Source organism: Ruditapes philippinarum, unplaced genomic scaffold (genome assembly GCF_026571515.1).
Source record: "Ruditapes philippinarum isolate M1 unplaced genomic scaffold, ASM2657151v2 ctg3982_1_1_1_1, whole genome shotgun sequence".
In the NCBI taxonomy this organism is placed as follows: Eukaryota; Metazoa; Mollusca; class Bivalvia; order Venerida; family Veneridae; genus Ruditapes; species Ruditapes philippinarum.
Genome location: NW_026861093.1, coordinates 115,221 through 140,089, shown reverse-complemented (window position 1 = coordinate 140,089; position 24,869 = coordinate 115,221). Strand labels below are relative to the sequence as shown.

Sequence of the window (24,869 nt, the reverse complement as noted above, 5' to 3'; positions counted from 1 at the left end):
TCATTCAGATGTTTGTAATTAATCACTCAGGCCTGCCCATCTTAACTGAATGGTGTTAACAAAAGGAACAATTACATCTAATGACTGGAGATGATAATGAACAGAAAGTCCATCAATGAAATTACTTTTTCACTGAATGTAGTTTTTTTTTCTTCTGACACTATAAAGGTGATATGGTGACTTTCTAGCTTTAGTGGTGGATGAACCAACAACCTTATGTAAGCTAGCTGGAAAGCTTCAACAATATTCACTATTTTTTACCAATACTGTAAGCATATAATGGCAGTGTGTTTTATGTTGCATTATCATGTACATATTGTACTGTATTGCATTCAGGTTCAGTGCAAAAGCCTTCAGGATTTCATCATGATAAAACAACCTTATTTTTCACAGCGTTGAGTTTCACACAGCAAGAAAACAAGAACATGTAGAAAAATTTATCACTTTAATTGATGCTTGCATTTCAAACAGAATGAGATGTTTAACATAGCAATGTGAACACATTATGTATCAATAAACAATCTGCATGTACCACTACACCTATAACATTACTTTACATCCAACAAAACATTGATCCAAGGGAGTACAGCACTTTCAGTAATTGTATAGTGATTATCAGATGACATATGAAATGGACGTGTTTCATCATGAAATTACGCTAGCATTCATATATGAAATGAAACGATACATGTATTTCAATGTCACGAAAACAATTATTTTTCCATTTAATTCTCATCATTCACATGTATATGTGGAATTTTACTTCACATGTAAATGAAAATCATCTCAAAAAAGGTTTTGAATTGTTTAAATAAGTATGAAGTAAAACAAAATGAATACATGTACACATGTATTGATGAAGACACTCTTCCCAGCAAAAATTCTGTCAAAACTAAAAAACTTGATCCATGTACACAATAAGTTGTCTTAGTTTCAAACTTTGGACTTGATAGTCCAAAAAATCCATGATTTTTTTCTCTCAACAAAAATCCAAATGACCTTTTTTCTCTCACAACAACTGATTGTGTGAAAAAGCACTATGAGAAAAGTCGACTTTACCCAAGCTTTTGAATCGTTTTTTATCATTGTTTGCATCAACTTTTGAATTTTACTCATAATTTACTCCACAAACTTTTGAATTCATTAATGAAAGTTTATCTCAATACATCGGAGGTCTTCTTTGATACATCATTCCACCACGACTTCTCATTGGTCGCCTTTGACCCCTCTGGAAGCCTCCTCCTCTGGTGGGTATACCCCTCTGTGGACCTCCTCGACTTTGTCTATATTGTTGCTGTTGACCCATCTGTGTGACAGTTGGAATTGGGGAGCTGACATTTACTACAGGGCTGACTGTGGTCTGACTGGGCGCTGGAGCATCCCAAATTATCTTCTGAATTTTGGGCTTTGCTGAAAAAATGTGAACAAAATAACAGTATAATAACATCTTTTGGACTGATGATGAAATATCAATATACAACATTTAGCTAGATCAAAGAAACATCTTGTGAAAAATAGAACATTTTTTTAGAGAGATTATGTTATAGTCTCATTACAATTATAGGGATTTAACTAACAATTCCCTTCAAATACAATTGGAATTAAAAATGTTTAATATTTAAATATTTCTTCCATAGGATATCGGGTTGAAAACAATATTTTGTCATTAGTTGATAACTTGATATAACTGAAAAACATTAGCATTCGTGGAGAACTGATTTTCTTGATTTCGTGGTAAGGTCAATCAACAAATTAAAGATCCATCCAAAATTTTATTTGTGTTTGCTGTATAATTATTTCTATCACATTATTTGCATTTTATTTATTTGCAAAAACAGATACTCCATGAATTTAAGATCCCACAAAAATGTCCTTTTTGACAAAACTACGAAACTGCATGCCCACAAAATTGAATGATTTCACAGTACGTACATGGAAATTCTACATTATACATTAATTCCTCTCAGGTTTCATGCCAATTATTATCTATCTATTAAAATCTATCTAAAAAATCCAGTCTTCTAATTATTGCAAAATTGAGTCGTATTTACTGAAAGTCAATTTAAATACACAACACAGTAGACAAATTCAATCTATTAAATCTTCCTGTTAGCTCTATACTAACAGAAACAGTAGTAAAGGGTTACAGTGGTCACTACTGAATGACTGTCTATCCAAACAATTCACTTGATCAAAGGTGAATATTAAAGGGACTCCGCTGAGGTTACCATATAATGTAGGTATTTACCAATAACATGTGTGTGCAAAATTTCATATCATTACTTCTCCCTGTATTTTTCCAAAATAATGATTTTTATTGTGCAAAATGACCAAAAAATGATGAATCTAAACCCATGTCAGTAAAATCCAGCTGATAATTGCACTAAGTTTCAAATCCAATTTAATTCTTGGAATATTTACTTATAATCTTTTTCATATTTTTCTGTTTTAAATGCCCACATTGATCTATGTAAGACTTTTTCAATTTTTATATTTTTTTAGCCTCTGGACCACTTAAAAGTATTGCATTAAGCAATAGGTTTCTTTTGAGAACCTAATAAAAGTTTTCTTTTTGTGGAGCTCATTTTATCACAAGTTTGACTGTATTCACTTACAAGCATCTGTTTGTCGGTCTGTACTTGAGCTTACAGGAACATCCTCCTTGCTTGAACTGGCTTCAACATCACCAGATTCTTCTTTCTCTGTAAATATGTGAACATTGTAAATATGTGAATTTTGTAAATGTGTGAACAATTGTAAACATGTGAACATTGTAAACATGTGAACATTGAAAATATGTAAACATTGTAAATATGTAAACATGTGAACATTGTAAACATATGAACATTGCAAAAATATGTAAACATTGTAAATATGTGAACATTGCAAAAATCTGATCATTGTAAACATGTGAACATTGTTAATATGTAAACATTGTAAATATGTAAACATTGTTAACATGTAAACATTGTAAATATGTGAACCAGAATGTAAAGGAATAATACTGATGAGTGTATCACACCATAAATTATTCAAGCATGCTGTACAATGTTAACCAATTAGTTTATTACTGCAACAGGAAGATGGGTATATGTACATAATTTATGCAATTCCACAAAAGATAAGGCATTTGCTGTTCTTGGACATTTCTATACAAAAAGTTTCGAAAATATTTCTAGTTTTTCAAATTTGTCCAACCATCAAATGATTCTGATGCACAAAGTTCAATTTTTGTATTGTATTGCTAAATTGTGAAGTTTTTAGAATATGATTAGAGGTAACTAGAAATGTGTCCATAGGACACGGGTGCCCCCACCGCGCCACTGTTCTGTCAATCTTTTTACTAAGTCAAGGGAAATAACTCTACAAATACTGGATAAATCCACAAGCGAAACCCCAGGTGCAAATCTAAATATGCTGAGCAACCTGCCCATAAGGTTTAATGACTATGTCAAATCCTTTTTCAGTAACTTGAGACACAAGTTGAAAATTGCAAAAATTTTCTAAGTGAAGGGCAATAACTCTAAAAATACTAAATAAATCCAGACGTAAATACCTGGTGCACAACTGCACATGTTGATCAATATTCCTGTAAAGTTACATGACTCTAGTCAAATACTTTTTGAGTTACGTGCGACACATGTTGAAAATTGCAAAATTTTACTAAGTCAAGGGCAATAACTCTGAAAATACTAAAAATATCCAGACAAAAATACCCAGGTGCACAACTACACATGCTGATCAACATTCCTGTAAAGTTTCATGACTCTAGGTCAAATACTTTTTGAGTTACGTGCAACAAGTTGAAAATTGCAAAATTTTACTAAGTCAAGGGCAATAACTCTGAAAATACTAAAAATATCCACACGAAAATACCCAGGTGCACAACAACACATGCTGATCAACATTCCTGTAAAGTTTCATGACTCTAGGTCAAATACTTTTTGAGTTACATGTGACACAAGTTGAAAATTGCAAAATTTTACTAAGTCAAGGGCAATAACTCTGAAAATACTAAAAATATCCACACGAAAATACCCAGGTGCACAACTTCACATGCTCATCAACATTCCTGTAAAGTTTCATGACTCTAGGTCAAATACTTTTTGAGTTACGTGTGACACAAGTTGAAAATTGCAAAATTTTACTAAGTCAAGGGCAATAACTCTGAAAATACTAAAAATATCCAGACGAAAATACCCAGGTGCACAACTACACATGCTGATCAACATTCTTGTAAAGTTTCATGACTCTAGGTCAAATACTTTTTGAGTTACATGCGACACAAAAGTGAACGGACGGACGGACAAGGGTAAATCTAAATGCCCGCCACTAACGTGGGGGCACAAAAATGATCAAGCAGGGTTAAAGGGTGGCTTCACTTCTGGAGCAATCCCTCCGCCACAAGGGCCTCAGTTTTTTCACTTAATATTTAAATATCCCTGAGGAGATACCAACACCAAGGTTTTTATTTTTATCTGAGGCAACAGACATGCCAATGAAAATACAACTGATTTGGCCAAGGATCAAGGGGGCTATTTTAATCTATAAGCTGAAAATAAGACTGATTTTTACAGCATTTCAACAAACATGAGCCGGTTGAACCGGGTGATGCTCCCCGAATAGGTTTTGGACACAGGAAGGTATACCTCTTGTTGTGTCAGAGATATGTCACAGACAAAGTTCAAAGTGTAAAAACAACCCAAATATTGTGCACGACACATTGTCTCAATATGGTGATCATTTTTGTGAAATAGTTGTAAAATCCGACTTCAAATAACGAAGTTATGCGCCGGACATGATTTTGCTGCAAGGTCATGCTGTGACCTTGACCTTCAAGGTAGCGACCCAAATGTTGCATGCGACACATCGTTTCAATATGGTGATCATCTCTGTGAAATAGTTGTTAAATCCGACTTCCAGTAATGAAGTTATGGGCTGGACACGATTTTGCTGCAAGGTCATGCTGTGACCTTGACCTTCAAGGAAGCGATCCACATGTTGCACGCTACACATCGTCTCAATATGGTGATCATTTTTGTGAAATATTTTTAAAATCCAACTTCAAATAACAAAGTTATGGACCGGACACGATTTTGCTGCAAGGTCATGCTGTGACCTTGACCTTCAAGGTAGCGACCCAAATGTTGTGCGTGACACATCATCTTAATATGATGATCATTTCTATGAAATACTTTTTCAATCTGACTTCAAATAGCAAAGTTATGGGCCGGACACGATTTTGCTGCAAGGTCTCGCTGTGACCTTGACCTTCAAGGAAGCGACCCACATGTTGCGCGCGACACATCGTCTCAATATGGTGATCATTTCTGTGAAAAAGTTTTAAAATCCGACTTCAAATAACAAATTAATGGGCCGGACACGATTTTGCTGCAAGGTCATGCTGTGACCTTGACCTTCAAGGTAGCGTCCCAAATGTTGCGCACAACACATCGTCTCAATATGGTGATCATTTCTGTGAAATAGTTTTAAAATCCGACTTCAAATAACAAAGTTATAGGCCGGACACTAATTCGGGACGTACGTACGGACGGACAACCTGACGACTATATGCTCCCCCGAAATTTTTCGGGGAGCATAATAATATGAATCACCAATCTGGTAATAATGAAAACCCTGCAACAATGGTTGATTTCAAGCCACCTGACATACAGAATGGTAATAATATAAACAAGGGAGGCAAACCTGTTTCTGACTGAGTTCGGTCTTCGGTATCTTGACTCTGATCATAAAGCCCTTCCTGTGAGTCTTCTTCACCCTGTTCACCCTCAAACTCCTCACTGTAACATAACAAAAATATACTAGTTATTATCTTATTATTATTTCGTATTATCATGCCAACACTGTAATTATCACAGTACAGCACCTTTCCAGGTTTACTGATGGGGGAAGACCTTAGGTGAAGTGCATCTTCATGTAGTATTTTAAATACAAGCAAATTCGTTGAATTTATATCCCCCGCCGAGTACTGGTTATTACTAACACAACAACTGAAGACATTAAAGGCTTTATTTATATATTTATCAAGGCATAACCAGTAATATTCTTTGAACTTGATAAATATTCAGGGCAATAACAGAGCCATAATAGTAATATCTGGAAATGCCAATGAGATGTATGCATACTGCATAAATAATCAAGGGCCATAAATCTGAGTTATAAGTGTCTGACCCGAACAAGGCGACTATATGCACATCTCCTGTTTGTATCCCATAAAGTTTCATTGAATTCCAGCCAGTAGTTACGGAGAAGTAGCATTATTGCTCTGGTTGTATACTGCGTAAGTTATCAAGGGCCATAACTCTTAGTTAAAATGTCTGACCCGAACAAGGCAATGATATGCCCATCTCCTATTGGTATTGAAGGTTCCAATAAAGTTTCATTGAATTCCAGTCAGTAGTTGCAGAGAAGTAGCGCGGAAACGCTTTTTGCTCTATATGCATACTGCATAACTAATCAAGGGCCATAACTCTGAGTTAAAGTGTCTGACTGGAACAAGGCAACGATATGCGCATCTCCTCTTGGTATTGAAGGTTCCCATAAAGTTTCGTTGAATTCAAGCCAGTAGTTGCAGAGAAGTAGCACCGAAACAATTTTTACTCTATATGCATACTGTATAGCTAATAAAGGGCAATAACTCTGAGTGAAAGTGTCAGACCGGAACAAGCTGACGATAGGCGCATCTCCTCTTGATATTAAAGGTTCCCATAAAGTTTTGTTAAATTCCAGCCAGTAGTTGCAGAGAAGAAGCACGGCAACGATTTTTACTCTATATGCATACTGTATAACTAATAAAGGGCCATAACTCTAAGTTAAAGTGTCGGACCTGAACAAGCCGAGGATATGCGCATCTCCTCTTGATATTGATGATTCCCATAAAGTTTCGTTGAATTCAAGCCAGTAGTTGCAGAGAACTAGTCCGGAAACAAAATGTCCAGATTTTGAATAGATGTAATCCTAATTGCACCTTATAGTAATGCAAGAAAGAAGTACAATGTATTTTTTTATTTATTTTTTTTTTGGGGGGGGGGGGGGGTTTACTTTGCACCATCTTGGTATAGGTCATATGGCCACTTTTCTAGCTTTAACTGGTGGAGGAAAACCTTCAGTGCCCTTCTGTGCATTATTTCAGGCACAAACGGGCACCTAAGTAGAACCACCAACATTCTGTAAGCTAGCTGGATAGCTTCCTCACATGAAAGAATCCAAGGTCCCTGTTGGGATTCAATCACACAGCAGTGAGGGGCGAGTGATTCAAAGTCAACAACCTTAACCACTCATTATCATCATCATAATTGATATATTATATATGTACAATGAAATATGATCTTACCCTTCTAAATCTACAGTAACACCGCCTTCATCAAACTGTTCTAAACCAGACTCCGCCTCCTCCTGTGTCCCTAGTTCTGATTGGCTGACAGATGTAACAGCTGTTTCTGATTGGCTTGGAATGGTATCAGCTGCTTCAGTTATAATAGTAACTAAAATATGCGAAAACAGACAAGTTTTAAATATGCGAAAAAACTTGAGATACTGCCAATCCTGTAAGTTTTTATTCAGATTTCTTTAGTAGTGTAAGAGAAGTAGTTTGGACTAACTTTAAAATTAATCATTGGACTGGAAATGCTACTCTTTATCAGGCGGCACAAAAATATCCCATTTCATACGCATAATGTGCCATTAATGCAATAAATAAATGAAAGTGCACATACCTGGGGCAGTGGAGTGTAGCGGTGTGGAGGGTACACTGCGGCCAGATCCTTCTTCTAACTGAGACAAATCCATGCGTGTGTCGTCCATACCCATTCCTAGAGCTGAAAACAAAAGCAAAATAAAAACATCCACATGTATTGCTGTAATAATGGAAAAAGTTGCTATATAATGACCTGTACATTACTTTGTACTACTTCTGGCCTTACATACCTTACTTAGTAGAACAATCTTTCATGAACAACCTCAAAAAATTCTTCAGTAAGAAAAAATTTGGGTTTTATTCACAATTAGAATAATTATTCTGCAAAAAACACATGAGAGAAAGGTCTGAAAATTTGCACACAAGTCATAAGTCTAGACCTACATCAAATGGGACTTTTATCTTGAAAAATTACTTTCAGTTCCATGATATCAAAAACAAGAGGGCCATGATGGCCCTGAAGTCGCTCACCTGTATATAGGCCCCCGGAGCGGGGCCAGTTTAAACCCTAGGGCTTTTATTTGAACAAACTTGGTAGACACCCATTAGAAAATGTTTCATGCTAAACATCTAAGGTCTTAAGCTGGCCAAGTTTTTTCTTTACACATATAGTTAAAAACAATGACACACCGGGGGCAGGGCCAGTTTTGACCCAAGGGCTTTTATTTGAACAATCTTTGCAGACACTTACTAGAAAATGTTTCATGCTTAATATCTAAACTCTAGCTATTCGGGTTTTTTCAAAGAAGATTTTTAAGTTTTTGCTATACACATATAAGGAAAATCAATGTCCCCTGAGGCAGGGCCAATTTCGACCCCAGGGCTTTTATTTGAACAAACTTTGTAGACACTCACTAGAAGATGCTTCGTGCTTTATATCTAAACTCTAGCTATTTGAGATTTTTCAAAGAAGATTTTTTAAGTTTTTGTTATACACATAAAAGGAAAATGAATGACCCCTGGGGTGGGGCCGATTTTGACCCCAGGGCTTTTCATACATGTGAACTTTTTTCCATTTTCTTCAAAAAGAGGGAGATTTTAGAATTTGCAATGAACAAAGAAGGAAGTTCTGACATCAAAAAGAGGGAGATTTCTTTAATTTGTGAAAATACCCCTTATTTTAAGAAAAATCTTTGAAAATAGGCCTGCAGAAAGAGGGAGTCTCCCACTTAAAGTGGGAGAGTTCACATGTATGGCTTTTATTACAACAAACTTGGTAGACACTCACTAGAAGATGTTTCATGTTTAGTATCTAAACTCTAGCTATTTGGTTTTTTTCAAAGAAGATTTTTTAAGTTTTTCCTATACACATATAAGGCAGATTAATGATCCCCGGGGCGGGGCCAATTTTGACCCCAGGGCTCTTATTTGAACAAACTTGGTAGACATCCATTAGAACATGTTTCATGCTAAATATCATAGCTCTAGCTCTTTGGGTTCTTAAAAAGAAGATTTTTTAAGTTTTTACTATATGCATATTGAGAAAATCAATGACCCCCTGGGGCGGGCCAATTTTGACCCCAGGGCTTTTATTTGAACAAACTTGGTAGACACCCATTAGCGGATGTTTCATGCCAAATATCTTAGCTCTAGGTCTTTGGGTTCTTTAAAAGAAGATTTTTTAAGTTTTTACTATATGCATATAGGGAAAATCAATGACCCCCTAGGGTGGGGCCAATTTTGACCCCAGGGCTTTAATTTGAACAAACTTGGTAGACACTCACTAGAAGATGTTTCATGCCAAATATCTAAGCTCTAGCTCTTTGGATTTTTTAGAAGAAGATATTTAAAGTTTTTTCTTTTGGTTGCCATGGCAACCAGAGTTCTGCATGGAATTTAATTCTTTGAACAATTTTCAAAGGTGAAATCAAAGGAACATTCCTGTGAAGTTTGGATGAAATTGGCTTAGTGGTTTATGAGGAGATGTCATTTAAAGTAAAAGTTTACGGACGACGGACGGACGCCGGACGAAAAGTGATCACAAAAGCTCACTCTGTCACTTTGTGACAGGTGAGCTAAAAGACTCAGTGGAGTCCCCTTGACTTATAGAATTTTAAAGTTATATCTAGTGTACATACCTGCCCCGGCTTCTATCAAAGACAGGTTCTGTTCACTGCCTCCACTGCCGAATATAAACCTTTGTGACACCTGTGGGGAACTGACAGCCTCAGCAAAACCATCCATTCTACGTGGTACATTTAGCGTAGGGGTACTTGGCACTGTACAATCATCAAGGTCAACTTCAAATCCTGCACCAGTTGCCTAAAAATGCAATTTATCATTCATTTAAACTTAAAAGTATAACTATAAACAGATCTGAATTAATACAAAAACAAACGAAACAGTCACTGCCAGAAACCGGAAACTGACCTAAAGAGAAAATTTCTTAAAATATTAAAAACATCCTACCCCAATCATGAAAGGTGTAAGCTGGTTCCTCCCTCCAGTAGACAATTGTCTCTCAGGTGGCATGAGAGGTTGTAATGGGGGAACCAGTGACTGTTGACTGGTCTGACTGCTAGACTGGCTTGCAGGCAGTGAGTCTGGTTCCTGGGAATCCATAACACCAGCGTCTCCCTCATCATCATCATCCTCATCTGAGAAATAGAAAAATAAATCTTAGCAAACAATTAATACATTTTCTTACTTTTAGTTGGAAATTTAATAGAGACTGGTTTGATTTTTTGTTTGATATTTAGTTAAATTGACATTTGCAATCTTTGAATAGCTCAACCTTCACACTTGTGACTTTTAACAGTATTACTTATTTTTAGTGAGTTTATTTTACTGTGTCATTTTTCCTGTATTGTTAGGTGTATTACGCCATACTGACAATATCAATGTCAGATGGCCTCTCTGGCGCTTTAATAGACAAAGCAGGCACCTTAATCCTCTCAAAAGCAAACTGGATAAGATTCCACATAAAGAATATTTCAATGCAGCTGAATTCAAACCAGTATCAAAAAGGGTAAGTAATTTGACATTTGAGACATTGTCCATTACAAAATTAAGGCCCCCGATATTTATGTAGATAATGCAACAACATACCTATAATAACAACATCGTCATCATCCTGATTCTGTCCTCCTGACTGCATATCACCTCCTTCATCTGTGTAACCTTGTTCATTCATCTCATTTACATCCCCCTGCAAAACATAAAATATATATGATGATTTGATGGAGATAGTGTCATAGTATAATGTTACAGTCATATATGCATTAGCAGTAAGGTAATGAGACATCCTGGTTTCTATATAAATATAAAATCGTCTTCTTCCTTGATACAAGCAACTTCTCCAATAGAATCACTGCCATACAAGACATATTCATATGGCCAGCACAGTGATGTTTGGTTTGAATGCCAGACAGGTTTTAAAGGCGTCCATGGCCTAGTGGTTAAGGTTGTTGACTACAAACCACTTGCTCTCACTACTGTAGGTTTGAGCCACACAAGCATCTTCAGATTCTCTCATTTAAGAAAGCTATCCAGCAAGCTTACAGAACATTGGTGGTTCTACCCAGGTGCCTGAAATAATGCATAGAGGAATAATACCTGAGGTCTTCTGGAAAATCGCCATACAACCTGTACTGTGTTGGTGCGACATAAACCCAATTCAATCCAAAAGGCAAAGGTGTTCCCAAATTTCATAGTTAAAAGGTGAGTTTGAAAACATACTACAAATAGTTTGTAAAAAAAACCTGCATGTATACAAAAATAGGCAAAGTGTAAAATCCATTGGCTTATAAATGGTTTGAGATCTTTGCTTACATGAGAATCTTCCTCATTAGTTTCAGCTAAAAAATAATAATTCAAAACTCATTCTGTAATGTACCTGTCCAACATCAAACCCTTCCTGTACTTGTTCTTCATCTCCATACTCCATTCCTTCTTGATCATCATCATCATCACCATCATCATCTTCTTCTTCATCATCATCATTGTCCTCCTCCTCATCATCATCTTCCTCATCATCACCATCCTCTTCAGCCTGATCTTCCTGTAGAGTAAATAAATTCTCGGATTTTACTTAAGATATCCATAATTAATGTTCGAACACATTAAGAAATTAATGACCAAAGAAAAATTCCATATATAACTTTTGTTACATGAACCTAGGATATCACCACTTTAAAATGTATTAAAATAATGACTCCTTGCAGGACTATGAAAACAGCCTCCTTTAAAATTACTAATCTCCTAAACTTAACCATAAGAACATTTCGAAGCTTTAGTTTAAAACAAACTACACAAATGTACAATGAAAACAAACCTCATCTTCACTTTCTACAATAATGACAGCCTCGTCATCATCATCATCTTCCTGCATCTCTCTACTAACTCTGTGTTCCTGACCCATACCTTCCTCGTCCTGCATTTCATCACCCTCAGCTTGCTCTTCTACTTGCTGGTAACATAAAACAATGCCATACAGTTATAATACAAATAGGTTTTTTTTGTTTATTATGAATTCTACATCGCACCAACACTGCAAAGGTCATATGGCGACTTTCCAGCTTAACTTGTGGAGGAAGACCTTAGGAACCCCTAAGATACAAGCAGGCGTGTGAATAGAACCACAAAAGTTTGTGAACTCTCAGTGGTGAGAGGCAATGACCTTAACCACTTTTATAACCTCATCAATGAATACATAAAACCAATCATGTGCTTCTCTTTTGTTATGTTGGCTTTTAGTACCAGTTTCAGCAATATGAAGTTAAACATACTTAACTTCATTGAACGTTATGTAATCTTGCAGCTGTTTGAAACATGGTTGAGTCCATTTTCAGGAGCATACAAGAGCCAAGTCATATGAAACATGGTAAGAACACCAAAAGATCTCTTATAAACAAATCCTAAGTCAAGAGTCAGACATATATCTGACGGCAGTTATTTATCTAGTGCTCTAGATCCCTGACCAGTTTTTTTTTTTGAGTTTTTTTTGTGCAAGTAACTGCAAACTTTTAAATATATTTCAAAATCATTATTCAAAGAATACAACCTAACACAAGTGGACTCATACTTTCAAACTATATCAATGTGTTCCATTTACATTTAGATATGAAGATTGTTTAAATGTCTTGTAAATGGTTGACTTAAAAAGTTATTACTATCATTAGTTTATACATCATTTTTCTCCCTTTTTTCAGATTAAGTTACATCTGATTATTTTTTATGATTTAATCTGTCTGACAAGAAAGTTATGAATATTGCATTAATCTAACACCAATATTTACTTGGTCAGACTCTGGTAACTGGCTTCCTTCCTCCGTGTCCTCCCCTTGAGTTTGAGCCTCAGTTTCCTCGGGTTCCTGGTCTGCATCACCTTCTGCGGCCTCTTGTACATCTTCTGGTGCCTCCTGGGGCGCTACCTCAGATATCGTTATTTCTGGTATCTCACTGGAATCAGGCTGAAACAACAATGATGATATTTGGTTGCATACATGTGAACTTTTTTTGATGATCAAGTGGGAGATTTTTCTTCAAAAAATGTGAGATTTTAGAATTTGCAATAAACAAAGAAGGAAGTTATAACATCAAAAGTAGGGAGATTTCTTTAATTTGTGAAAATACCCCTTATTTTATGAAAAATCTTTGAAAATTTGGCTGCAGAAAGTGGGAGTCTCCTGCTAAATGTGGGAGAGTTCACATGTCTGTGGTTGGGCTTGAGTCATTCATTTTTTCTTATTTTGATTAAGTCACAATTATACTGCAAAATCATTATTTTTTGTGGGGAACTAATTTTCATGGATAGGTCAATCCATGAATTTAAGGTCCAACAAAATTTCTTTTTGTCTGCTTTAAGATTATTTTGCATCACTTAAATTTACATTTTGTAAAACTAAACAGTTCACAAATTAAAGTACCCACAAAAATGTTCTTTGTGACACAACCACAAAATTTTGTGAATTCAAAGTATTGTAAAAAGATCATAGGGAAGCTTTTTCAGCTCTACTGAGGTAGAAAAACCTTGGGTGCCCCCTTATTGTAATATTACAAGCACAAGCTGCAGCCCGAGTTAAAAAAATCTGGAAACAAAGTGATCCCTCAGAAGCATTAATCACAACAAAATTACATGAAAAATTGCAGACTCGGTTTGATTGAGTCAGTACATGAGGGGTAATCAATACTTTTAAGCAATATTAAGATAATTAAAATATGTTACCTCTGATGTAGAAACTCTAGTTCTCTTGACAACAGTATCATCTACAGGGCTGTAAATATTTCAAGAACACAAAATAATGACAAAATCTATTTAACTATCTGACATCCCCTCCCTCCAGTTTTATTCAAAATAATGTGTAAAGTCAAACATTATATGGAAAATATCTTCGATCACATTAAAATAAAACCAATGCAATAAACTACTCTTATCTTCAAACAAAAGTACCTTATAAGAGGACAGTTTTTATTATCTTTCTATGTTTTTTTTGTTCCTATAAAATGTTTTTTTATTCAACATTAAGTACATTATTGTTGTAATTTACGAAAACAATAAATTCTAACATCAATATACAGTAAAACCTTCTTGTAATTACCACTTAAAACTTAACGTAAAAGGCCACTGTTTTATCAAACAATTTAAAAGCAAAATACAAAGATAATACCAACAAATACCAATTTTATCTATATCAACAAAGGGGACTTTTTTCTTTAATAGTGATACACTGCTCTTAACCTATAATTACATACAATAGTTTAGACCAGAGCTATAGGAAACCATTTTACCTCTCAACTTCCTCTCTCTGACGTTTAACAGATTGTTGCATGGCAACCACAGGAGTTTCTCTGGAAGTGGACTGTACAGGTTCAACCACCACAGTCTCTGTGGTACTCTCTGGCAAGCTTTCAACACTTGTGGACTCTGGCATAAAGTATAAGTCTTTCATAATAAAAGTTACTGTCAAACTTATTCTCATCCATTCAGAAAATTAGTCTATGATTACATGGAATTATGTTTTATGTTGTTTGAGACAAAGCTTATGAAGCTTTTTAGAGCATATATTTCAGAATGTCATTTAAGAATAAAACTAGAAATGTTCCTATGAATGCCCCAATATTCCACTGTTTTGTCAGTTAACTGACTCCCAAAAGCAAATTTTTTATGATAGATCTTACAAAATGTTCAACTTTACCAAGATAACTAAAGTAAAGGCCAATTTCTTAAAATTGTAGCAATCTACCATATAATTATCTAGACTTGCAAAAAGGAAATGAACAAAAACAATTGTGCTTTTACACTAAATAATTATCTAAAAATCTTCCTGCCAACGGAAAAAGTTATTATAATGTAAGTAGAATGATAAAGTGATAAAAGACAAACCTTGAGTAGGAATGACTCTATGAACTTGTTGTGTAGGTCTGCCCCCAACTGATGTAGACTGTGGGAACAACTGCTGTACTGGTGCTAAAACTTCTTCTAAAAATGAAAATAAGTAAATTTGAATTTTAGTAAATGAGTAGATTCAAGTAACAGTAAATAAAATTCCCAGTCAGAAGAAATTTGTACAAAAATATTTTGGTAAAGAAAGAAAACAACATCACAGGACAGCATAAAATTTGCAGGTTAATTTCATTACACTGTTACTCTTAATAATAAACAAAGTTCACAACAAAATATCTAAAAATCATTTTATTTTTTTCTAGATCCTTGTTTTAAGCATTTGGATTATTTTGGCTCAAAACTTATGCCCAAACAAAATACAAATTGTAAATACGTTTAAGGCGGCAATAAAGCTTTTGAGAACAAAAAAGATTTAACCTTCTGGAACTTCTTGTTGAGAAATAGCTGTTGTAGGCATCACTGTTGCCGTCGGTGTACCAGTTGTAATGGTGGACACAGAAGTAGCGGCAATAGCCATGGGTCGTATGCTAGCCATCACCTTAGAGGCGGCTGACTGAGGCTGTACTGGAACTGTCTGAGGCTTGATACTTGCCGGACTAGAGGCTATAGGGCGAATGTTCGCAGTCTTTGGTGGTTCTGATGGTGAGGAACTGAAAAAATCATGAAATAAATAAATATAAATTCAAACCATACACACTAGGTCTACTATGTACATGCAAAAATAAGTTTGAAAATTTTATACATTAACAGAGAGCTTTTGAAAATGAGGGTTTTTGACACGACGCGGCTGCAAATATTTTCTCCAAAATTTGTAAACCATTTGATTTTGTTCTGGATAAATAACTTGTGTTCAAATTTTCAGATTACTCCCTCACCATGTTTTTTCAAGATAAAGCAATTTTTATTGTGCAAAATATACCAAATAGAAAAACAGTGCAACGCTTTGAATGAGGCTAAGAATCACACAAAAAGTCTATATTCAAATTAATTCAGAGTGTATTTCTTGATTTTTTTCCATTTTAAGTGCTTAACTTGATAAAATTCAAAATTTTAGGTTTTTAGCCTTTTTGACCTCAGTCATCAAAACTTGAATATTCAGCTACATATTCAGGAACTGTATAGCAATTAGATGAAGCCAACACATATACTCATAAGAATATTGAGTAGATAATAAGTGTTCCAAGAGGAGATTAATCTGCATGTTGCCTCCCAGTGAAGCATGCTGAAATCCTGCAAGGAACATGTTCCTCTATTTAATAAAAATATCCAGTAAGCTTTTTGAAGGTTGCTTTTTCTATCCAACTGATTGCTTAAGCCTGAAATAATGCACATATGAGAACCTGGGCACAAGGGACAACAACCTAAGATCCTCAAAATCACGTATAACTGGGAAACAAGTAAGCCAACTAACAAAAACATATAAAATACAAACCTTGTCCTATCAGGGGCGACACTTCCCCCTGACCTTGACACCTGAGCTGCTGGCTGTGACGGAGCAAGCTTCTGACTATCTAACTTATTTTGTAACTGCTGCATCTACAGGTATACAACATTATAGTCGTATAGTAAATAATGTAATATTAACAAAACCAATACAGTAAAAACTCAATAGTGAATACAATAACACAAATAAATTTCAGTAACATGAAAGAAATACAATAACAACAATAATTAAGAGCAATGATTTAGAGAAAATGATAATAATAAAAGTAGTTATAAGAAAAGTGGCGCAACTTAATAGGGATCTGTAAACAAAACAAAAGAGTACAATAGAGTGTATTTTATAACAATAGATTAAGGGGTCAATGGCCCTCTATTATACAAAATAAAATAACAAAAGAAATTGGGCCTTATTCCATTTTGGCTGGATTTATGCCAAAACTTAAAAGTCTGTATCAATAACTTATCATTTTCATGGTACAATGTTTGTTTTTAGTTACTATTTCAGTCAATTATAACCCAACAGTTGTTCCTGGATTAATCCTTTTTAGAATTTTTTGGAACTGTCCAATCAAATTTAAAGAGATTTCAATATTGAAATACAAAATTAATATTGAACTGCCAACAGTACAGAGCCTAGAATGGATCTGTTCGACAATGGACAGGCTCTATACTGGTTGGTGGTAAAGGCTAATCACTTTCGGTTCCGTCACGTTAACGGTTAATTACTTTTTTTCTTTAAATACGTACATTTTTCTGTTGTTCAGCAATGGTATTATCTCTAGAAGTGACTTCTTGTTTCAAGGTATCTATCTGTGACTCCAGCTCCTTGACTCGACTTTCCATACCCTCTGTCTCGTCAGCTACAATACCAACAACATTGACTTAAACTTCAAAATAATTTTTCCACGTTTCTCTGTGCAAAACACTGTTTTATTATTACTTTGGTTGGATTTTAACTTAAGTCACACCATTGCAGTTTAAGTAATATCGTGACATTCCAGTTTTATTGGTGGAGGAAGACTACTGTTACTCGTTCAAGCATTAATTCAGGCATTTAGATCTACCAACCATTCATTAGTTGACTGGATAGCTTCCTTATATGAAATAATCTAAGTTTCCTTTTAAAGTTATAATAAGTTATTGTGGTGAATGGCAAATGGCTCAAAGTCAGCAAACCTTAAACATTGCTTGTTTGGTTTTATGGCACACCAACACAGTATATTAACAATAGGTCAAATGGCGCCAAAACAGGAAAGATGATTTTGGCAACCTTCGGTGTTTCAAACTTCAAAGCAACACAAGAAGTCGAAACAACCTCACTTGCTGGAGGTACTAGATGCATACACTCCAGTTATCCAAACCCATAAAGTCGCCTCTTACGATCAAGCAGGGATAAACAATCTACAATTCTTATGCCTCAACCATTAAAAGCAGCCCCTCAGCAACAAGGGGGGCAAATTTAATCATTCAACTACTAAGCTCTATAAATTTTTTTCATTCAAAATATTCTATACATATGTTTAAATTTTTCTGAAAATACATTGCTTGTCATACAATTGCTGCTTGACAAAAACAGAAAACACATGTTTTAAGTTTTAACTATAGGCTAACATTCCAAATAAAATCAAATTTGATGTAATGATGCCAATAATGACATCATTTCCTCATTATTTCTTAGACCAGAACTCATATTATATTTACAGTAAACAAACAAACAAATCTGACATTAGTCTTCTGCATGAAGTGCAAATATAAATAGATTGGAAAAACATATTGAAATTTGAAGGCACATTATGACTCAGAAATCCATATTATATATTCTTTAGAAATGTCAAACATGTGTTAAATGTTTCAATAATGAATTTAGAGCATGATACATGTTTAAATACTGAAGAAAGTAAAGCTTAATGTGCAGTAATGTGTCATAAGAGTAGCAAAATGTTTAACAAAGTAGTATTTTGATTTCCATACAAAATACTTAGTTAATATAATTATACCAAGTGCTGTTTGAGAGAGCAAAAGATAGTTCATCTATATGGAAAATAAGTATATTTTTGAAAATTGTAATTTGTAACAAAATACCATAATATAAAAACTTTTTGAGAAATAAAAATGATAGTATTTCTGAGGCATAATGGGCCTTTAAAGAAACACATACCAAGAGAAGTATTTGAAGAATGTTCAGATATTCGTTTCCTCATCTCCAACCTATCACTGGTCAGTCTGTCATTGGTCTCCTTCAATGACTGCAGTCTTGTCTTGGCCGACTGGAGCATGTGGTGAGCTTTTGTCAACTTCTTCTCAACCTCGGATTTCTCCTCTTTTAACTTATTGAAATCTTCACTATGCTTGTTTATTTGCTAAAAGGAAAGAAAATAGTCCAAGGATAAAAAAATCCTTTTCTGACAATCTCAAAATAAGAGTGTGATGATAAGCCCTCACGTCACTCACCGGAGACTGAATGCTAGAACAAGAGCTGTCGGTAGGACAGCAACGCTCGACTATTCTTAGTGCTTGATAGTAAAAATAAATGCTTGATACAGTTACCTCCTCCTGTTTACAGGTTGGGTTCATGATGGTGAACAAGTGTGCAAAGTTTCAAAGCAATGTCAATGGACTTTGAAAATATTTGAACTATTACAAAAACTTTAACGTAAATTCTAAGTCGAAAAAGGGCAGAATTCTGTCAAAATGCTTGATACAGTTACCTCCTCCTGTCTACAGGTTGGGGTCATGATGGTGAACAAGTGTGCAAAGTTTCAAAGCCATATGTCAATGGACTTTGAAAATATTTGAACTATTACAAAAACTTTAACGTAAATTCTAAGTCAAAAAAGGGGCATAATTCTGTCAAAATGCTTGATAAGAGTTACCTCCTCCTGTCTACAGGTTGGGGTCATGATGGTGAACAAGTGTGCAAAGTTTCAAAGCCATATGTCAATGGACTTTGAAAATATTTGAACTATTACAAAAACTTTAACATAAGTGGTAACGCCGACGCCGACGCTGACGCCGACGCTCGGGTGACTACAATAGCTCTACTTATTCTTACATAATAGTCGAGCTAAAAAGTCATAACCCTTTGATCAACTTGTTCAATAAATTCAGTATTGAACCTACACTCATTTAATATCCTCTGTATAGTGCATCAAGATACAGGCTAGCCAGATGTCACCTTAGTTTGTAACTGTTCAATTGAGAATAATTTAACAGCTTAATAAGAGTGCAAAAAATTATTTTGAGAGCTCATTTAAATATTATGTTCACTGTTACAACACTGCACATTTGTAATGTAGGTTTTCATTGGATAATCATAACATTTATATCATCTTATATAAACATCTGCTGTCAATTTATTAAGAAATTTCTTCTTTTTATTTTTTTCTAAAAAAGGAAGTTTGTTGTATCATAAATTCATTATAAAGATTCCAGACAGGTTACCTTTGTTTATATGGCTGTTTATAAAGGGTTATTTGCAATATAACCCTCACCACAATATTTCCAAACAACCATTCATATAGGACGATATAACCTATCATAAAATCTTTATAACTAATAATACATATCCTTGTTCTAAAATATCATTAATTTTTGAGTATACCTGTTGTAGTTGTAAGATTTTGGCCGACTCAACTTCTTGTTGTTGTGATTTCTGTCCGATCATTTGCTCTATATCCTCCTTCTCTGCTCTCACTGTGATAATTGTTTGCTCAGCATTCCTTATTTTCTCCTCCAATTCCTAGTTTACACACAGTGAAAAAAGTTTTTCTTTCAACACATGTTCTTGTTTATTATCAGTTACAATTTTAGTTAATACAAATTTATTTTAGTTTGAATGTGCTGGAAGCTAAAAGCTTATTGAAACACTCTCGAATCCGTTCCTGGAACAAACCAGTACTAAGAATATGAAGTTTTTAGCTCAAGGAAACAATGGCCTAGCCCTGACAGGGTTTGAAACCCACGTGGTCAGCAATCCTTAGATTACTAGAACGATGTGTTGACCACGCGGCCACACCACCACTCTATTTTAAAGGCCTATTATACCTCAGAAATGCTTTTATCTTATTTTATTTTCTCAAAATCAATCTTTTTAATTTTGGTGTTCTTTAAATTACACAAATATATTTACAAACAAAACTGTCATTAATAATATCTACCTTCAAGTTGCTTTCTAGAGTTTGATTAGCAGTTTCCACACTTTTCAACTTGTTTTCAGTTATGGTGTTCTTGCCTGTCATCTCAACAATACTGTTCTTTGCTGTCTTCAAATTTTCCTCCATTTCTTTTATTGTCTGTTCTAACTCTTTGATTTTCTCAGCATTTGCCTGATGATGAAAATAAGATGTTTGACATGGAATTTTGTACTTGTGAAGTCTTGTTAAATATTTAACTTTTAACCTAAATTGCATTTCTTTTTGTCAATACATTTTGGATTTGTGACAGTCTTTTTTAAATCAATAGACCAAATGAACTGATAATACTTACTTGAAATTGTTTCTCTGTCTGTTTTTCTGTCTGTTCTACACTCTCTTGTTTAGCCTTGTACTCCTCAAACTCCTTGGTGGTGGCCTCGGCTTGGTCCTTGTACTTTCTACCAACTCTCTTCAACTGTGCAGACATACATCATATGAAGTTAATCATTGTGTCAAACATTCTTACAGTCAATTACCTTCCTTTATTGAAGGGAAAAACAACAAAACAACCCACACTCAATTACCTCTCTTTGTTGGAGAAAAAAAACCAACAATGCCAAATAATGTACATCTTCTGAGAAATGTATAAATCTCAGAAAAGACAGGATATCAAATTTCTTTCTCTGTTGTTGTTTTTCTCCCCAAAGATTTATTGAACTTATCTTGAAGTGTGCTGTTTTAACAAATAAACAATGAAATAACAATAAGGATATTTTACAGAAAACACATCTCATTTCTTTCAGTTCTTATAAACCTCCACAGATTAGACACAACTCATTTGCATATTTGAAAGATTCAATCTAACATTCAAAAATTCTTATTTTAGGCATGAGATACATTAGATTTCTTAATTTCAACAAAAACATTTTTATTTGAACAAACTTGGAAGACACTCATTAGAAGATGTTTCACGATGTTAAGTTTTTACTACACACATATAATGAAAATTAATTATTCCCCCCCCCCCCAACAGGGCCAATTTTAACCAAAGGGCTTTTATTTGAACAAACTTGGTAGACACCCATAAGAAGATGTTTCATGCTAAACATCTAAGCTCTAGCTCATTGGGTTTTTTAAAAGAAGATTTTTTAAGTTTACTATACACATATAGTTAAAAACAATGACACCCCTGGGGTGGGGCCAGATTTGACCCCAGGGCTTTTATTTGAACGAACTTTGTAGACTCTTACTAGAAGATATTTCATGCTTAATATCTAAACTCTAGCTATTTGGGTTTTTTCAAAGAAGATTTTTCAAGTTTTTGCTATACACATATAAGGAAAATCAATGACCACCCGGGGCGGGCCAATTTTGACCCCAGGGCTTTTATTTGAACAAACTGTGTAGACACTCACTAGAAGATGTTTCATGCTTAATATCTAAACTCTAGCTATTTGGGTTTTTTCAAAGAAGATTTTTTAAGTTTTTGCTATACACATATAAGGAAAATCAATGACCCCCTGGGGCGGGGCCAATTTTGACCCAAGGGCTTTTATTTGAACAAACTTGGTAGACACCCATTAGAACATGTTTCATGCTAAATATCTTAGCTCTAGCTCTTTGACATCTTTAAAAGAAGATTTTTTAAGTTTTTACTATATGCATATAGGGAAAATCAATGACCCCCTGGGGCGGGGCCAATTTTGACCCCAGGGATTTTATTTGAACAAACTTGGTAGACACTCACTAGAAGATGTTTCATGCCAAATATCTAAGCTCTAGCTCTTAGGGTTTTTTAAAAGAAGATATTTAAAGTTTTTTCTTTCGGTTGCCATGGCAACCAGAGTTCTGCATGGAATTAAATTCTTTGAACAATTTTTAAAGATGACCACCAAAGGAACATTCCTGTGAAGTTTGGATGAAATTGGCTTAGTGATTTATGAGGAGATGTCATTTAAAGTAAAAGTTTACGGACGGACGACGGACGAAAAGCGATCACAAAAGCTCACCCTGTCACTTTGTGACAGGTGAGCTAAAAATGTGTAACTGGCATGTCGTGAAAACGAATCGTCATACAGTAACCTTGGTAACGTAATTCCGGCGCACGACAAAAAATTGGGTGATGCATCACGGTATTCTTTCAACACTACATTTAAACGTTAAAATTCAGGGAAAAGTGTGTGTACGTATTCCTAAAGTCACTAGAAAATATGACGTCATTTGCCCTATTGTAATGGTCAAAAACAAACATTTGTGTGTGGTCGTCAATACCGTAATTACGTGAAAATGTCAGTCGCTAAACGTCTGAAAATAGGACGATCATTAAATTTTGAGCAAATATTGGTATAACACCAACAGATACCTACAAAGAACTTAAAAGGGCAAGCGAGACAATTTCAGTGTCACGAGAAATGGTTTTTAAATGTCACAAACGCTCTGTAGAAGTGCAAGACTCAGTAGACGATGACAACCGGTCAGACAGACATCCGTCCTTAATGCCGGCTCATGTGACAAGCGTTGTCCAATATATTCGTGCACTGGTGGAATAAGTAACATGTACGTTGCATAAGAACAATAAGAACTACAAACTACTTTGTATCAATCATTCCTCTTTTGACAGTAAAACAAATTATAACATAAAATGCCACTTAACAAGCTACAAACAATTAATACAATTACAGTAATGAACTGACCCAATTTTAGTCGTGCGCCGGTATTACTTTACTAAGGTAACTTAATGACCATTCTTTTACACGACACGCCGGTTACTTGGCTTTCTATTTTGTTTTCTTATTTGAGACAGATTTTCCCTTCAAGTGATATATAATTAATTTGTTTTTATTAATAACTCTCACAACAAAAACTGCAGTGCACAAATTTTTTGGACAACCCTCGTATGGTTTTGTCCAAATGAAAAATTGAGAAGATGACATCTAAGTGCAATAACTTATAAACAAATAAATAAAGAAGGACTTAATCCATTACTGCATTAAGGTGACACAATTTAGTGCATTTAAGATATTTTGTGAGGTGTGGGTTAAATTTTTCCCTTTAAGAACAAATTTAACAGTCACTTAACTATACAACTTTGTTTCTTGATACTCTGTGAATAAATAAAAAAAACATAGGTAGAGTGTAACTACTAACAATGATATGAAATTACCTGTACAATAGTTTTGGCCTTCTCAGCATTGTCTCTCTCATGTTCTGCCTTCATCTCCTCACTGAAATACAGTTAATACATTACAGTTAACCCTCTATATTTAGATGTTTATATTTCAATACAGTCAAACCAAAGGTAAGTCCCCTTTCTGAAGTTTGAGATTATACCAGAATATTGTTAATAACACTGGATGCTCCAAAATTTTACTTTGACAAATTCAATATCAAATTCAGTAACACCAGCTACCAATGTCTTCACTGCTGTCAGTCTGAAAATTCAGGTTAGATTGTTTCTATTGTTATTATGATCTGGTGTTCCTATTGCTGTTATGTGCAATAGTCAGCCAGTAATTTTAAACCTTATATACCTGGAGCCTATAAAAGGCCTCTTCCCTTTAATATCATACAGTTTTCCCAAAAAATCTGAACTTGCAACAGCTTGGGGGGAAAATATAGCATTTCTAGGGGAACTAGAACTATCACTAAATGTGATTAATACCCCCACAAGACTGCTTCGGAAATGAGGATGTTACAATTAACAGAATACCTTGTAAAAGAATTGAAATATAGTTATGGTTGTGGGCAATTAAAGATAGTTGTGGTTCTTGTATGTTGCATTTCCTTTCAATGTGGTTGGCAATTGATGAAGTTTTATTGAATTACTCTGTAATAAGCCCAGAAAGACAAAGAAAAGGAACAAAGGGCAATAACTCTATAAATATTGAAGATGGAGTTATAGTTCTTGTGTACTGCACTTCCTCTTTTTGTGCTTGACCATTGTATGAAGTTGTTTTGAATTCCAACCAGTACGTTTTAAGTTATGCTCCAGACAAGGAAAAGTATCAAAGGGCAGTAACTCTGTATTTTGTCAAAATGGAGTTATGGCTCTTATGCACTGCACTTCCTTTTAATGTCCTTGACAAATGTATGAAGTTGTATTGAATTCCAAACAGTAGTTTTCAAGTTATGCTCTGGACAAGGAAAAGTAACAAAGGGCAATAACTCTGTAATTTGTCAAGATGGAGTTATGGTCCTTGTGCACTGCACTTCCTCTCAATGTGCTTGACCA

General features: G+C 34.8%; 1 protein-coding gene across 1 annotated transcript in view; it reads right to left on the bottom strand.

Annotated features, from left to right (window-relative positions):
* Window positions 1-431: 431 nt before the first annotated feature.
* Window positions 432-24,869, bottom strand: part of LOC132714496 (nucleoprotein TPR-like) — a 94,918-nt gene continuing 70,480 nt past the window's right edge. Inside the window, exons 38-59 of the mRNA XM_060697390.1 lie at window positions 23,802-23,862; window positions 20,991-21,113; window positions 20,663-20,830; window positions 20,107-20,244; window positions 18,664-18,865; window positions 17,253-17,365; window positions 16,495-16,598; window positions 15,480-15,712; window positions 15,042-15,137; window positions 14,447-14,582; window positions 13,884-13,932; window positions 12,955-13,128; window positions 11,991-12,125; window positions 11,553-11,717; window positions 10,766-10,865; window positions 10,127-10,314; window positions 9,796-9,979; window positions 7,737-7,838; window positions 7,355-7,505; window positions 5,707-5,801; window positions 2,616-2,702; window positions 432-1,410 (exon numbers count right to left, since the gene is read on the bottom strand). Coding sequence (XP_060553373.1) covers window positions 1,160-1,410; window positions 2,616-2,702; window positions 5,707-5,801; window positions 7,355-7,505; window positions 7,737-7,838; window positions 9,796-9,979; window positions 10,127-10,314; window positions 10,766-10,865; window positions 11,553-11,717; window positions 11,991-12,125; window positions 12,955-13,128; window positions 13,884-13,932; window positions 14,447-14,582; window positions 15,042-15,137; window positions 15,480-15,712; window positions 16,495-16,598; window positions 17,253-17,365; window positions 18,664-18,865; window positions 20,107-20,244; window positions 20,663-20,830; window positions 20,991-21,113; window positions 23,802-23,862 — 3,055 coding nt within the window. The 3' untranslated portion in view covers window positions 432-1,159. The remainder of the gene's footprint in view (window positions 1,411-2,615; window positions 2,703-5,706; window positions 5,802-7,354; window positions 7,506-7,736; window positions 7,839-9,795; window positions 9,980-10,126; window positions 10,315-10,765; window positions 10,866-11,552; window positions 11,718-11,990; window positions 12,126-12,954; window positions 13,129-13,883; window positions 13,933-14,446; window positions 14,583-15,041; window positions 15,138-15,479; window positions 15,713-16,494; window positions 16,599-17,252; window positions 17,366-18,663; window positions 18,866-20,106; window positions 20,245-20,662; window positions 20,831-20,990; window positions 21,114-23,801; window positions 23,863-24,869) is intronic.